General features: G+C 51.6%; 1 protein-coding gene across 2 annotated transcripts in view; it reads right to left on the bottom strand.

Annotated features, from left to right (window-relative positions):
- WDR88 (WD repeat domain 88) overlaps positions 1-15590 on the bottom strand; it is a 34300-nt gene that overhangs the window by 6502 nt on the left and 12208 nt on the right. For both annotated transcript variants that reach the window (XM_084770823.1, XM_084770824.1), the window contains exons 4-9: positions 15237-15300; positions 11446-11584; positions 10408-10537; positions 7373-7560; positions 4377-4459; positions 1816-1884 (exon numbers count right to left, since the gene is read on the bottom strand). In XM_084770823.1, coding sequence (XP_084626949.1) covers positions 1816-1884; positions 4377-4459; positions 7373-7560; positions 10408-10537; positions 11446-11584; positions 15237-15300 — 673 coding nt within the window. The remainder of the gene's footprint in view (positions 1-1815; positions 1885-4376; positions 4460-7372; positions 7561-10407; positions 10538-11445; positions 11585-15236; positions 15301-15590) is intronic.

Genomic DNA, 15590 nt, shown 5'->3' with positions numbered 1-15590 from the left:
TCTCCAAAGTTGGAGTTTCAAATCCTTTCCTATTAAATTCCTCCTGTGAAGATTTTTGTTTTTGTTTTTGTTTTTGGTTTTTTTTGGTTTTTTTTTCGAGACAGGGTCTCTCTGTGTTAGCCTTGGCTGTCCTGGACTCACTTTGTAGACCAGGCTGGCCTCGAACTCACAGCGATCCGCCTGCCCCTGCCTCCCAAGTGCTGGGATTAAAGGCGTGCGCCACCACACCCGGCTTGAAGATTTTAATAAAAAAAAAAAAACAACAAAAAACAAAAAAACAAAAAAACAAAGCAAAAACTTGCTGGGAATTACCTAAATCCAAACAACATTTTCTTTTTGTTGTTGTGTTTTTGTTTGCCGTTTATTTTTTGAGACAAGGTTTCCCTGTAGGCCAGCTGTCCTGGAACTCATAGAGATCTGCCTGCCTCTGCGTCCTGAGTGCTGGGACTAAAGGTGTGCAAATCAGACTTTTCTAACTCATCTGCACATTCGACACACAGTGCAAATGTAAGTTTTGGCAAATTCCATTCATTCCGTAAACTTTATGCCAAAGCAAATAAAAGTTAAACGGGGAGCCTGCCTCTCTCCTATCACATTAATATATAATATATATCACAATGTAGTATGCATAATATAGTATAGAATAGTATGGTTATTCTATTATAATATTATAACAATGTAAGGACATTTTATATCACAATTTTTTCTTACTTTTCTTAAATATATTTGTTCAAACAGCCCCTGTTGTCCATTACTCCAATTGTCACTTACCTAGTCCTGTTTTGTATGCTTTTTTTTTTTAATCTTTTTTTTTTTTAACGTGAGCCAGAAGTGGTGGCTCGTGCCTTTATTCTCTGTGAGCTCTAGGCCAGCCTGGTTTACAAAACTCGTTCCAGGACACGCAGGATACACAGAGAAACACTATCTTGTAAAAACAAACAAACAAATAAAAACAAAAGCAAGCCAGGCATGTCAGCGCACGCCTGTAATCCCAACACTTGGGGAAGCAGAGGCAGGCAGATCTCTGTGAGTTTGAGGCCAGCCTGGTCTACAAATCGAATCCTGGACAGCCGAGGCGACACAGCGAAACCCTGTCTTGAAAAAAAAAATCAATCAAAGAAACAAAAATACCCAAACCTTTTATTTATTTATTTATTTATTTATTTATTTATTTATTGGAGACTAGTGGGTAGGAGCATGCTACAAGATCTGAGTTCACCTCTTTTTTTTTAATTTAATTTTAATTTATGTGTGTTGGTGTGAGGGTGTCAGATCTTGGAGTTACAGACAGTTGTGAGCTGCCATGTGGGTGCTGGGAATTGAACCAGGGTCCTTTGGAAGACCGGGCAGTGCTCTTAACCACTGAGCCATCTCTCCAGCCCACACCTCTTTTTTTAAATTTATGTACATGTGTTGGTGTAGGGGTGTCAGATCTTGGAGTTACAGACAGTTGTGAGCTGCCATGTGGGTGCTGGGAATTGAACCAGGATCCTTTGGAAGACCGGGCAGTGCTCTTAACCACTGAACCATCTCTCCAGCCCCCCTGAGTACACCTTTTGGGAGTCAGGTCTTTCTTTCCGCTATGTGGGTCCTGAGGATCAAACCTAGGTAGCCAGGCTCAGTGGAAGGCGCCTTTCCCTAAGTATAAACCATCTCGGTGGCCCTCCTCTCTGGCCTCAGCTTCCTGAATGCTGGGATTGCAGGCGTGCGACCCCCAAGTCCGGACTGCATACTTGGCCTGGCCCCTTCCACTAGCTCACGCTCTAACGAATGTGACAGATAATGTCAAGTCTGCCAACGCGTGGTGGCTTTTACCTTGGAAGCGGAGAGGATCCACTTCTTGTTGTTGCTAATAGCAACGTCCGTCACCCAGTCATCATGGCCCTGAAGAAGAAATACTTTAGCAGAGACCTGGGCGGAAATGTTTCATCAAAGCAAATAGGAACAATAAAGCCAGCAAGCCCGTGTTGCTGACTTGTCACACACCCATGGCTTCCATCAACACTTAAGGCAGAACACAAGCCATGAAGATGGGTCACATGTGCCTACATCAGGGCACTGTGGGTGGCTTTTTTTTTTTTTAGCTGAATGGAAGGAAATAAAAGATATTTCTATCTGGTCCCAGCTTTTTTTTTTTTTTTTTAGACAGGGCTTCTCTGTGTAGCCCTGACTATCCTGGATTTACTTTGTAGACCAGGCTGGCCTCAAACTCAAGAGATCCACCTGCCTCTTTTTTTTTTTTTTTTTTTTTTTTTTTTTTTGGTTTTTCGAGACAGGGTTTCTCTGTGTAGCCTTAGCTGTCCTGGACTCGCTCTGTAGACCAGGCTGGCCTCGAACTCACAGCGATCCGCCTGCCTCTGCCTCCCGAGTGCTGGGATTAAAGGCGTGCGCCACCACGCCCAGCTACGGTCCCAGGTATTAGCTTGCACCTGTCGCTCTAGAAAACACCTCTGGGAGGCTCTACCCAGGGAGGGTCTTTAAGCCTCAAAGGACTACAGAGTCATCCACGGTAGCTTAAGCTACGTTTTCCTCAGGTCAAAATAAAACCAGAGGAGGCGGGCACCATTTATGACTTAGGGCTCCACCTCAGCATCTTTACTGCCTCTGCCATTCACTTATGGGCAGTGTGGTAAGCGACCAGGGTCACGGGGAAGGAGCAGGGAAGCGTGTGTCGCAGTGCTTAGTGGAAGGCTAGGGCGAGTCGGGCTTAGCGGGCAAAGCACTCATCGCGCAAGCCTGGAGACCTAAGTTCGATCCCTGGAACCGGCACAAAAGCGGAAGGCGCGAAACCCACAGCCACAGGCACAGTCGCGTCTTCTGACTTCCACGGGCGCACTGTGCCCCTTGTGTCTCCACAGGCGCAGCGTGTGCACACAACGGTGACGTTCAGAACAAAAGGCTTATCTTTTTCATTCTCCATGCATCGGAAGGAGAATAGAAAGACAGCAGAGAGGTGGATCTAGAACAATCCTGTGAGGGGACAGGGGGATTTTTAAGCGCTGTGAGGTCAGCGTTCAGCGTGAAGCCGTTCGCTCACGTGGAAACTCCTTCTGTCTTGGCATCCTCAGGAAGAACCCAGCTTAGAGAGACCAGCCTTGGCAGTGGGGGCGGGGGGGGGGGTAGGGGGTGGTCTGAACAAGGGCCATTTGAGAAGGTGTGGACGATGGGGGGCGGGGGTTGGGGGCGGGGCTGGTCCCTGAAGGCTCAGAGGCTGGAAGTCACGGGTGTAAACACTGAGTGCCAAAGGCAACCGGTACTGAGCATTCAGTCTCCAACCCTAAATTCTTTTTTTCTTTTCTTTTTCTTTTTTTTTTTTTTAAAGATTTATTTATTTATACAGTATTCTGCCCACTCGTGTCCTGTCCACCACAAGAAGACACCAGATCTTATTACAGGTGGTTGTAAGCCACCATGTGGTTGCTAGGAATTGAATTCGGGACCTTTGGAAGAGCAGACGGTGCTCTTAACCTCTGAGCCATCTCCCTAGCACCCTCTTTTTTTTTTTTTTAAAAAGATGTATTTTATTATAATGTATACAGCGCTCTGCCTGCATGTACACCTGCAGACCAGAAGAGGGCGTTATATTACATCATAGATGGTTGTGAGCCACCCTGTGGTTGCTGGGAATGGAACTCAGGACCTCTGGAAGAGCAGTCAGTGAGTGCTCTTAACCGCTGAGCCATCTCTCCAGCGCCCCCACCCTACCCCCCAGCCTTAGATTCTTGCCACGCTGGCTAATACCCTGCTAACCACAGAGACCCTCGGATGCAGGCCTCCTCTGCTGGTGGCAGCAGGCCTGCGGCTGGGCAAGCCCCCAGGATGGCATCAGACTCTGCTCTTCTTGAACTCTTCCCTAGCTCTGGGCTTTGCTGTTTCACCTCCCTAGCGTGCCTTTCCCTGAGGCCCTGGCTTGTCAAGTCTCTCACTGCCATGGAGATTTCAGATTGCGTGCCCCCTCTAGGTAGCACACAGCCTGGCACACCGCCTACCCAGCGTGGGTCAGTCCCTAAGCCTCTTTCTGTCACATCATCACCATATTAATTTCTCTCCCCGTCATCACTGCTGCTGGTTCATTTACTGATGTTTTTGTCCTTCCCCCACAGAGGCGCCGGTACCCTTAGGAGGCATCTAGGCCAGTCTCACTTGTCTTGGCCTTGTTTTCAGATGCCAAGCCACCAGGAGTGGCAGACCACACCCATGGCCTCAGCACTAAGGAGGCTGAAACAGAAAGATCATGAGTTTGAGGCTAACCTGGGCTACATAGCAGTTTGAGGCTAACCTGGGCTACATAGCAAGATCCTAACCAGCCCTCCCCCAACCCCCACCCCACCCCGACACACAAAGTTAGATTCATTATGTTGCGCAGGCACTCGTACCTTCAGTGACAACTTCTGGTAGCCATCGCCTACGTCCCAAATACCCACAGTCTTATCAAACCCACCGGAAATGAGATAGGAGCCTGAAAGACAAAGGGGTGGGGTGGGGGGAGTGGGTGCAGAGTTCCCCCCCTCCGTCAAGTGCTCCCTCCCCTTTGTGGTAAGGCTGAAGCAGGCTGAGCTGGCATCTGTAGGGCACTGCCAGGGCTTATGCTGAAGACACTGGGACCCCCTGCTGGTGTGGCTCAGTGACACCAGATCAGCTATAAACATTCCTTTGTTACTTGGGGCGGTTATGCTCCATACGGCTATGATGTCAACACATCACCACCTACTGAGCCGCACTGCTCCCAGGAGAGGTGCGGGGGTCAAGGCCCTGCCAGTCTGTGCTCACATCAGACATGGTGCTGAGTGCTTTGTAATCCCGGTACTGGGGGGCGGAGGCAGCGAGGTCATAAGTCTGGGGGTAACCTGGGCTACAGAGCGGGCCTTGTATTGTGCACGTGTGTGTGTGTGTGTGTGTGTGTGTGTGTGTGTGTGTGTGTGTAAAAGGACAGTTTTTGAGCATCCATTCTCTCTTCCATGTGGACACACTAGGGACTGAACTCAGGGCATTAGACTTAGCAATATGCCTCTCCACCCACTGGGCTGTCTCAATTGCCCCTCTGTTTAAAAACAATGCAAGTGTTGCCGGGCGTGGTGGCCCACGCCTTTAATCTCAGCACTTGGGAGGCAGAGGCAGGCAGATCACTGTGAGGTCGAGGTCAGCCTGGTCTACAAAGGGAGTCCAGGACAGCCAAGGCTACACAGAGAGACCCTGTCTCAAAAAACAAAAACAAACAAACAAAAAACAATGCAAAACTCAAGTGGGGGAAAAAGCAAGCAAGCAAGCACCAGGGAGCCTGCAGGGGACCTGGCTTCAGTTCTCTGCACTCACGTAGGCAGTGCGTAACTGCCTGTAGTTCCAGCTCCAGGGATCTGATATCCCTGGCCTCCCTGTGTGCGTGTGTGTGTGTGTGTGTGTGTGTGTGTGTGTGTGTGTGTGTGTACGCACTCGGACACACACACACAGAGTGACACTAAGTATATCACCCAACAGGGTGTTTTGTTTTGTCCTTAGGAAGCACGCCTCACTGTTATAACCTGAGGTGGCCAGGCTGGCCCCAAACTCACAAAAGATCCACCTGCCTGCGCATGGCCCACCACACTCACAAACACATAAATAAAAATGATAAGAGCGTGCTTCTGGAGCAGGAGGGGTGTTCAGAGAGCCCTTGGCGGTTCTTAGGACACGCACTGATCACGTGTGTAATGGCTGGGGGACCCGAGTCTTCTACACATACACAAGGCAAGCCCACTTCCCTGCAGAACGGTGTGTGTGTGTGTGTGTGTGTGTGTGTGTGTGTGTGTGTCAGTGTGTGTATGCATATATTTGGCTCCTGAACAGCTACTTCCCTCAACAGTCCCTGGGTGCACCTTCACGTCTGGCGATGGCTTCCTGTCATTGGCTCTCTTCTCCTCCACATCACTTTGCTTGGCAGCAGCACCCCAACTTCCATCTTGTTCTCAGTACCTCTGGTTTGAGGGTACTAACCCTCACCTCTAACTCTTTTTTTTGTTTGTTTGTTTGGTTTTCCGAGACAGGGTTTCTCTGGGTAGCCTTGGCTGTCCTGGACTCACTTTGTAGACCAGGCTGGCCTCGAACTCACAGCGATCCGCCTGCCTCTGCCTCCCGAGTGCTGGGATTAAAGGCGTGCGCCAACAAGCCCCGGCCACCTCTAACTCTGAAGGCAGAAAGTCGCCCCAACCCTGGGCCTACTGGAGCCTTTCATCCACTGCTACGTGACTGGCTCAGAGCGGAGCCAATGGGAGCCTTCCCTGGGACTCGGTGCTGACGTCACCCGGCAGAAATTCACTTTTCCTTGAGGAAGGCCAGTGGCCAGAGCCAGGCTGGGTGGGAAACACCCGAGGCCGCCCTTGCCTCCTGGAAGGGAGAATCCCACGCCTGTGGGGGAGGCGGGAGTAGGACCACTGGCTTCGGTGCGTGCAAGACCACGCGCACGCAGTGAGAAGGGGGGTTTAAGCATCCTTCAGGTTTAAAACTTTACAGAACTGCAGACGTTGGAAAGTGCTTCTTGTAAGTTATGTGAGCCCAGTGGAGCTTATTAAAATGCAGAATCCCGCAGCCCCCGCCAAAGAGCCGAATTCTTTTGGTCTTGTGTGAGACTAAGGAAACTGCACTTCAACAAGCAAATGGTTTTAAAGAGCACACTTTGAGAAATACCATTTTAAGGCGATCTGAACAATGTTTTACAGTGAGCTGGGGTTCCTGCCACTGGAAAGCGCGTGTCCGTGAAGTCCTCTCTTGGCTTGGGGCGAAGGGGGTTGGAGGACAGCACCCTTCCTGTTACAGTCACGGGGATTCACCTCTTTTCTGCACCCAGGGAAGTCCACCCAAAGTCTCTCCTCCAGCGTTAGTTTGGTAAATGAGAGTGAATCTGGCTTTGTGTTGGCACACGTTTGTGATCCCAACACTCAGGATGCTACCCACAAAGAAAGGGGAGGGGAAGGGAGGGGAAAGGAGGGGAGAGGAGGGGAGGGGAGGGGAGGGGAAAGGAGGGGAGGGGAAGGGAGGGGAAAGGAGGGGAGGGGAGGGGAGGGGAGGGGAAGGGATGGGAAAGGAGGGGAGGGGAGGGGAGGGGAGGGGAAGGGAGGGGAGGGGAAAGGAGGGGAGGGGAGGGGAGGGGAGGGGAAAGGAGGGGAGGGGAGGGGAGGGGAAGGGAGGGGAGGGGAGGGGAGGGGAGGGGAGGGGAAAGGAGGGGAGGGGAGGGGAGGGGAAGGAAGGGGAGGGGAGGGGAAGGAAGGGGAGGGGAGGGGAAGGGAGGGGAGGGGAGGGGAGGGGAAAGGAGGAGAGGGGAGGGGAGGGGAAAGGAGGGGAGGGGAAGGGAGAGGAGGGAAGGGAGCGGAAGGGGCCCCTGTGCATGCTGGTCACTCACTGTCTCTGGAAATGCAGCAGGAACTCACGCAGCCCCCGTGGCCCTTCATCAGTGTCACACAGGCTCCGCGGCTCCGAAACTCCCCCGTGTGCACGTTCCATATCTTTATGTTTTTATCCCAGGAGCAGGTACACAGGAAGTGGCCGCTGAAGGTGAAGCAGCAGTCTGAGATGGCATTGGTGTGCGCCCTGAAACACGGGCGGGGTGCATGCTAGCACACGACTCCACTCCAGGGAGCCCGGGGGGCACTGCTGACAGGGCCCTGGGTGGAGAGGGGACGTTACCGCCCATGGGGGAGTAGAGATCCTCTGATTGCTATATGCCATGGCCCAGCTGCAGTTGCCCAGCCTGAGCCTCACTACGTAGTGAGTTCGAGGCCAGCCTGGGACAACACAGCGAGACCAGGCTTAAAATAAAAGAAGCAGCTGGGCTGTGGTGGTGCACGCCTTTAATCCCAGCACTCGGGAGGCAGAGGCAGGCGGATCGCTGTGAGTTCGAGGCCAGCCTGGTCTACAAAGTGAGTCTAGGATAGCCAGGGCTACACAGAGAAACCCTGTCTCGAAAAACAAAACAACAACAACAAAAACGTTTGTTTGCTTGTTTGTTTTACAGATCGGCTCAAGAGTCTTTTTTCTAAGTAAACAGGAATAATGCACATAGGGGACTCAGGACAACAGACCGGAAGCCAGCATGGGGGAAGGACACACGCAAAGGCAGGTTTCCCTGTTCCTGAATTTTTCTGGTGATGGAGCTAACAGCTCACTACTGTCTGCAACTCCAGTTCCACAGGATCCGACACCCTCTTCCGCAGCCCAGAAGAGGCCTCCACAGGAACCGTATACGTGGAGTGCGCTCACATACACGCAGGCCAAACACCCATACACATAAAATAGTATATAAATTTCTTAAAATAAAAACAGCTGAGCATGAACACAGTGCTGCCCTCTGACCCACCACTTCCACTCTCAAGTTATTTACCGGAAGACCTGAAGGCAGAGACTCAGACAGATAAGTACCAACAGATCAAGTGTCCACCAACAGGCTAATAAGCCAAACATGATCTGTCTGTCTGTCTGTCTGTCTGTCTGTCTGTCTGTCTGTCTCTGTGTGTAATGGAGTACCATGCAGTTACAAAAAGAAATGAAGTCATGCTATGCCCTACAACAGGGACAATTCTTCAGGCTCCTCAGCGGAAGGCGGCAGTCACTTGAGGACAAACATGGTTTCATCTATATAAATATCCAAAGTCGGCACATGCACAGAGGCCGAGCGTGGAGTCAGGGCTCCCAGGGGCTGCAGGGGCGGGAAGTCATTGCTTAATGGATGCGCTTTTCCCTTTGGCGTGGTGAAGCATTTGGGAAAGAGATAGCAAAGGTTGCAAAATGCTGCAGATGTCATGAATTCAGTGAACTGTGCACTAAAAAAAAAAAAAGATGGCCAAAGTTTATGTTGCACGCATTTCATCATAAATAATGAAAATGTCATCTTGCTCAAACTGCTTGGCTCATTTTTGGTGTTTTCCTTTTTTTTTCTACATTTATTATTTGGCGTACGTGTGTGTGTGTGTGTGTGTGTGTGTGTGTGTGTGTAAAATACAATGAATGCGGATGATCAGAGTTCAACTGGCAGGAATTGGCTGTCTCCTTCTACCATGTGGGTCCTGGAGACTGAACTCAGGTGATTGGTCTCAGCTGCCAGCGCCTCCAGTGGCCTCGAAGCTTATCTGAAGAGGGTGGATACTACAGTGTGACAGACCAGTGTGAGAAGGGAGTGAGGTAGTAAAGGCTAGGAAGGGACACTGAACATCCACAGGACCAGAGATGGATCGTGTTCTCTTGCCTGACCCCAGAGGTCATATTCCTGGAAGCCAGCACAGGTGCTGAGGTTCTGAGAGGTCTGCCTCTCCGCTTGCTTGCTAAAAAGCTACCTTTCCTGGCACACAGCTCAACTGACTTTAAACTGCCCGCTGCTGCCACCGTAGGGTTGGATCAGGGCTTCTGCCCGCAGCCTGTACTCTGCAGCCTCTGCCTGCCTCGGGCCCTCAGTGCCTGCACAGAGCAGATCTAAGGGGCAGTGGAAAGTGGGGGAGGGTGCACAGCCTCCTACCTCAGTGTCCCCCTAAACCTCACACCACATGATGCAGCACGCACTAACAACCGTCTTCCTGTCACCTCATCCAGACTGCATCTCCCGCTCATTTCGAAAGGAGAGAAACCAGAGGTCCATGCTCCTGGGCTGTTAGCCCAGGAGGGAGGACCTGAGAGGGCCAGGCAGGGTGACAGGTGTGGACACAGTCTGTGATCTTGACACCAGCACCTGCTGCAGAGGACTCACACATAAGACGGTGGCCGCTGGCCACCAGCAAGGGTCACCTGGATCTTGAGAGCTTCCCATTTTACAGTCTTGTTCCCCTCCCCCCCCCCCCCCCCCGCCTTCGAGACAGGGTTTCTCTGTGTATCCATGGCTGTCCTGGACTCGCTTTGTAGACCAGGCTGGCCTCGAACTCACAGCAGTCCACCTGTCTCTGCCTCCTGAGTGCTGGGATTAAAAGCATGCGCCACCATGCCTGGCTTTTTTTTTTTTTTAAAGATTTATTTATTATGTACACAGTGCTCTGCCCTGCATGTACACCTGCTGGCCAGAAGGGGGCATCAGATCACATTATAGATGGTTGTGAGCCACCATGTGGTTGCTGGGAATTGAACCCGGGACCTCTGGAAGATTAGCCAGTGCTCTTAACCGCTAAGCCATCTCTCTAGCCCTGAGCTTAATATATTTTTATGGAGGCTCTGGACCTGTTTGCTGGTAAGAATTCACCCTGGAACAAATGCATCTGAGACCCTGGCTAGCCCAGCCTATCTGCTGGCTTCTCTCTGGCCTCCTGGGACATCCCGGAGATGCCTCCTCTGGGACACTGGCCTGTATGTGCAATACAGGAGGGAATGGGGAGAGACACCTCTCCCGCCTTCCCGCTGCGGGATGCTGCCGCCCACACCAAAACCCATCCCCATCCCCTCCCTGGGAACTCTTCTCACTTGGGTATGGTAAACAGCGTGGCTTGGGATGTGATATCCCAGATCTTGATACACTTGTCCATGGACACAGAAGCCACCTTCTGGCTGTCAGGGTCAAAGCAGCATGATGTGATGGACCTTTTGTGATGACCTACACACAAGCACAGTGACAGGTGACCTCAAGGGGAAGACTCATGGGTGTAGCTCAGAGGTAGAGCCCCTGCCTAGAATCCCTCAGTGAGGGGCTGGGGTGTGGCTCAGTGGTAGAGCCCCTGCCTAGAATCCCCCAGTGAAGGGCTGGGGTGTGGCTCAGTGGTAGAGCCCCTGCCTAGAATCCCCCAGTGAGGGGCTGGGGTGTGGCTCAGTGGTAGAGCCCCTGCCTAGAATCCTCCAGTGAGGGGCTGGGGTGTGGCTCAGTGGTAGAGCACCTGCCTAGAATCCCCCAGTGAGGGGATAGGGTGTGGCTCAGTGGTAGAGCACCTACCTAGCACATACAAAAACCTGTATTATTTTTTTTAATTATTTAATTATTTTTATTTTATGTACATGGGTGTTGTGCCTGCATGTATATCTGTGAATGCGAGGGTGTCAAATCTTGGAGTTACAGACAGTTGTGAGCTGCCATATGGGTGGTGGGAATTGAACCCGGGTCCTTTGGAAGAGCAGTCAGTGCACTCCACTGAGCCATCTCTCCAGCGCCCCCCCCCCCGCCCCAAAGCCTTGGATTCAATCCCCTCAATACATAAATACTTCCTAGAATTATTTACATATTGACGTGTGTGCGCGTGCATGTGTGTTTAAACAACGAAGAGGTTTTTTTTTTTAAATATAATTTTCACTTTGTGATAACTGCAAAGTCACCATATAGGTATAAGGAATAACGTGGAGAAATCCTGCCTCCACCGTCCACGTGCTGCGACTGCTGGCATGCCGGAGCACGCGAGGGGGCTCGCGATGTGGTCCTGAGCCTGGCAGCTTCACCATAGGAACCGGATGGAGGCGCCTGCTGATGGAGTGGTAAGGCCCTGCTGCTGTGCGCGGCGAGCCTGGCAGCCTCACCTTTGACGTGGATCACGGTGGTGATGTTTTCTGGATCCATTAGGCAGATCCCGCGATCTATGTCCAAGGCCGCCAGCACGTACTTCCCGTCCGGAGAGAATTTACAGCACACTACGAAGGTATCGTGCCTGACTTTCCACTGGAATGAGGCAGGGCCCAGAGAGGACAGCGTCCCTGCTCAGCAGGCCCCGGTTCTAGACTTTCCCTCGGATTCCTTCCAACACACTGAGCCTAGCTGCCGCCTTACTCAGGGCGGCCACACCCAGAGCTCGCTTCTGATGGATCGGGTGGGGGCAGAAGGGACCATGTGGCGCTGGGTGTGATGGAGCGCATCGGTAATCCCAGCATTTAGGAGGCTGACGCAGGAGGGTGGCAAGTTCAAAGCCAACCTGGGCTACAAATGAGATCCTATCTCAAAAGAGACAGTGAGGGTTCAGAGAAGGGGAGGGGAAGGAAAGAGGAGGGGAGGGAGGAAAGAAGTCGGGGCGGGGGTGGGGGGTGGGGGCGGGGATTAGTATGACTTGTTCTTTGTTTTTTCTTGGATCGCACGAGCCATGAGAGTTAACCGTCTTGTCCTAAAGACACACACACACACAGCTCTGCGTGACCCTGGGGACCCACAAGGATATGAACAGAAGACGCCTACTGCCAACAACCGTGGGGGTGAGCCATCTTGGAAGGAGATCCTTCCGCCCCAGTGGGAGGCCCTAACGCAACTGTAGCTCCAGATGACATTGTCACAGTGACTTAAGAAGAGACCGGAGCCAGAAACACCCTAAATAAAAATGTTGGCTGTTTAGGGCAACCAAGTTTTGGAGCCATTTGTCAAGCAGCTCTCATTCGCCCCTAATGCTGGCCAGGGTCAAGAGTGGCTTGTGCAACAAAAGTAAACAAAGTAAAGGACTAAAAAAAAAAAAGAAAAAGAAAAGGAAGGTACTTGACATAGAAACGCTGGCCAGGGACAACAGTGGGGAAATTACAACAGAGAAAAGAAAAAAAAAGATTTGGGGAGAAAAAAAATGTTCAAAATCAGGGAGGGAAAAAAATCCATGGCAGTGCCACTGTTTACCTACCACATTGGCCATTGGCTAATTCTTTTCGGTGTGTGACACCTGGCATGTGAGGGTGGGAGGCAGTGGCTCCTCCTTGAATGCCCAGGCTGTGAGTTGGCACAGCTTTCTGGATAGATTTCAGCTTTGTATTTTCTACATGGCTTACCTTAGCAATGAGATCTAGCTGTATACGCTGAAGAGATAGCAACCCCCCCTCTCTCTGTGTGTGTGTGTGTGTGTGTGTGTGTGTGTGTGTGTGTGTGTGTGTGCAGGACTATGGAGATGGGTAAACACACCTGCTGCTCGTGGGGTTCAGTTTCCAGCACCCATATCAAGCGGCTCGTAACCCTCTATCTCTCTAGCTCCAGGGGATATGGCACCTTTCCTGTGGCCTTCAGGGGTACCTGCACTCGCGGGGTGCACATGTGTACTCCTAGCAACACATGCCTACACATGAAACCAATCAACCAGTCATAATTGTGTGTGTGGATAGGTGCAGAGCTAGGGAGATGGCTCGGTAGGTAAGGTATGTGCCATGAAAACTGAGGACCAGAGCTTGACGCCCCCATAATGCATGTACCGGAAGAGAGAGAGAGAGAGAGAGAGAGAGAGAGAGAGAGAGAGGGATCAACCAACCCTGACTGCAAGAATGCAGCTTAGCATGCATATGCACACACATACATGCATATATATACGTAGACATGCACACATGTACACACATGCACACACTCCACGCACATTCACACGCATACACGCATACACACATACACACACACACACACACACAGAGATGAGACAGAGACAGAATTTTTTCTTTGTTTTGTTTTGTTTTTTGAGACAGGGTTTCTCTTTGTAACAGCCCTGGCTGACCTGGACCCACTTTGTAGACCAGGCTGGCCTCAAACTCACAGCAATCTGCCTGTCTCTGCCTCCAGAGAGCTGGGATTAAAGGTGTGCGCCACCACGCCCAGCTGAGACAGAAATTTTAGAACAACAACAGTAATAAACATATAAGACCTCCCCTTAGCATTAGCTATGTCAGCTGGGCAGGTGCAATATCTCAGGGGTAAAGCTTTTTGTTTGTTTGTTTTTTGTTTTTTGTTTTTTTTTGAGACAGGGTTTCTCTGTGTAGCCTTGGCTGACCTGGACCCACTTTGTAGACCAGGCTGGCCTCGAACTCACAGCGATCCGCCTGCCTCTGTCTCCCGAGTGCTGGGATTAAAGGCGTGCGCCACCACTGCCCGTCTAGAAAGCTTTATATACTGAAAAAAACTTGAATTCGATTCTCAGAACCCACACTGTGAAAGGAGAGAACCGATTTCCACCCCCTATCCCCTGCCCTCTATATACACCCCACAGCCTGTGCGCACAGACAACACATAAAACAGCCCTTATTCCGGGGGCAGTGAGGCAGGGCCTCGCCCATCTGTGCTATGAAGTCTTGCACACTGAGTAGCAAGGGTGACAAAAAGTCAGCTGTGGTGGGTGTGTGCTGTAAGGCTGGCCCCTGGGAGGCTGAGGCAGAAAGACCATGGGTTCCTGGGCTAGCCTGGGCTGCAGAGCAGGGCAAGGCAGCACAGAAGAGAAGCAAAGGTAAGCAGGAAAAGACAGCAATATGTTAACCTGTGATAACGTTTACAGTGAGTGTACTGGCTTCTGCACTAAGGAGAAAGGTCGGCTATTGGGGGGGGGGGAAGGTATGTTGCTTCGCCACCTTCTTTTAGGAGGATTTATTTTATGTGTACCAGGGATTAGTATGTATGTATGTACGTACTTACGTACGTACGTGTGTGCACCATGTGCATGCAATGCCTGTGCAGGCCAGAAGAGGGCGCCCGATCTCCTGGGGCTGGGAACCAAATCTAGGTCCTCTGCAAGAACGAGCAGTGCTCCAATTTGCTCAACCTTCTCTCCAGTCTCCTTTTCCTTCTTTCTGTCTTTCTCTCTCTCTTTCCTTCCTTCCTTCCTTTCTTCCTTCCTTCTTTCTTTCTTTTTTTTTAGAGAGAGAGAAAGAGAGGATTTCACTACGTAGTAGCCCAGACTAGCTTTGAAAACGAGCGCCTCCCGCTTCCGCCTTCCCAAGCGCTGGGTTTATAGGTGTGCTCCTCCGCCGCACCGACTTAGAAAGGCGCGCGTTCGTTTTTTTTGGCTGTTGTTTTGTCTTGTTTCCTTTTTTTGGAGACAGGATCTCACTTCGTAGACCAGACTGGCCTCCAACTCACCGGGATCCGCCTGCCTCTGCCTCCTGACTGCTGGGATTAAAGGCGTGCGCCAGCACCGCCCGGCTAGAAAGGCTGTCCTTAAGGAAGGAAGTTCGCTAAGCGAGAGCAGCACGGAAGTCAGGTGGGAGCAGCAACGAGAGTTGGGGCGGGAGGTGACACAGGACCCCTGAGCGTGGCCGAGACCGCCCAGGCTTGGGAACCACAGAAGGAAGGGAGTCCCAGGGCCCAGACAAGGATTGGGAAAGGCCTAAAAAGCTCTGGCTCCCCGGCCACACAGCCTTTGCTCTGTGGCCTCGGCCCTACATCCTGCCTCATCAAGTCCCAAGTCCAAGTGGCTCGGAGGGGAACCTGGGGCGCCATGCCCAACTCACTCTTGGCTTCTTCCCCTGGGTCTGAGAACAGTACTTGACCTGGGGCTTCTGTCATTGTCCCCAAATCCCAGGTCCAGCCCAAAGCCCCCTAAGCCCCAGTCACAGCCTTGCACTGTGACACCCTGACTGGGGCAGGGCATACATACCAAAAGCTGACCTGTCTCAACGTCCCACGCCCTCACAGTTTTATCGTAAGATGATGCGACGAGCCTAGGGGGGGAAAAAATGGAACAGGCATTGCCTCTGAGCGATACTCACTAGAGCCTGTGGTTCCTACGGAGATTCTTCCTCCTTTTTATAACTTAGGAGCAAGATTGGTCACTCTGTGAGCCACACTGGCAACTTGTGTGTCCCCACTGAGAACGGTAGCCAACGGGCGGCACCACTCTGACTGTCTTGATTACCCTCAGACACTCGAAAACAGTCTCCTACACTTAGGGTTATAAAGAGATCACTTCAGGGCCTGGGGAGATGGCTCAGTACTTGCTGCTCTTCCAGAA

The sequence above is a fragment of the Acomys minous genome, assembly GCF_964271855.1.
Source record: "Acomys minous genome assembly, chromosome: 20".
Taxonomy (NCBI): domain Eukaryota; kingdom Metazoa; phylum Chordata; class Mammalia; order Rodentia; family Muridae; genus Acomys; species Acomys minous.
The sequence above is the reverse complement of the archived record's forward strand: the minus strand, read 5'-3'. Positions and strand labels throughout refer to the sequence as shown.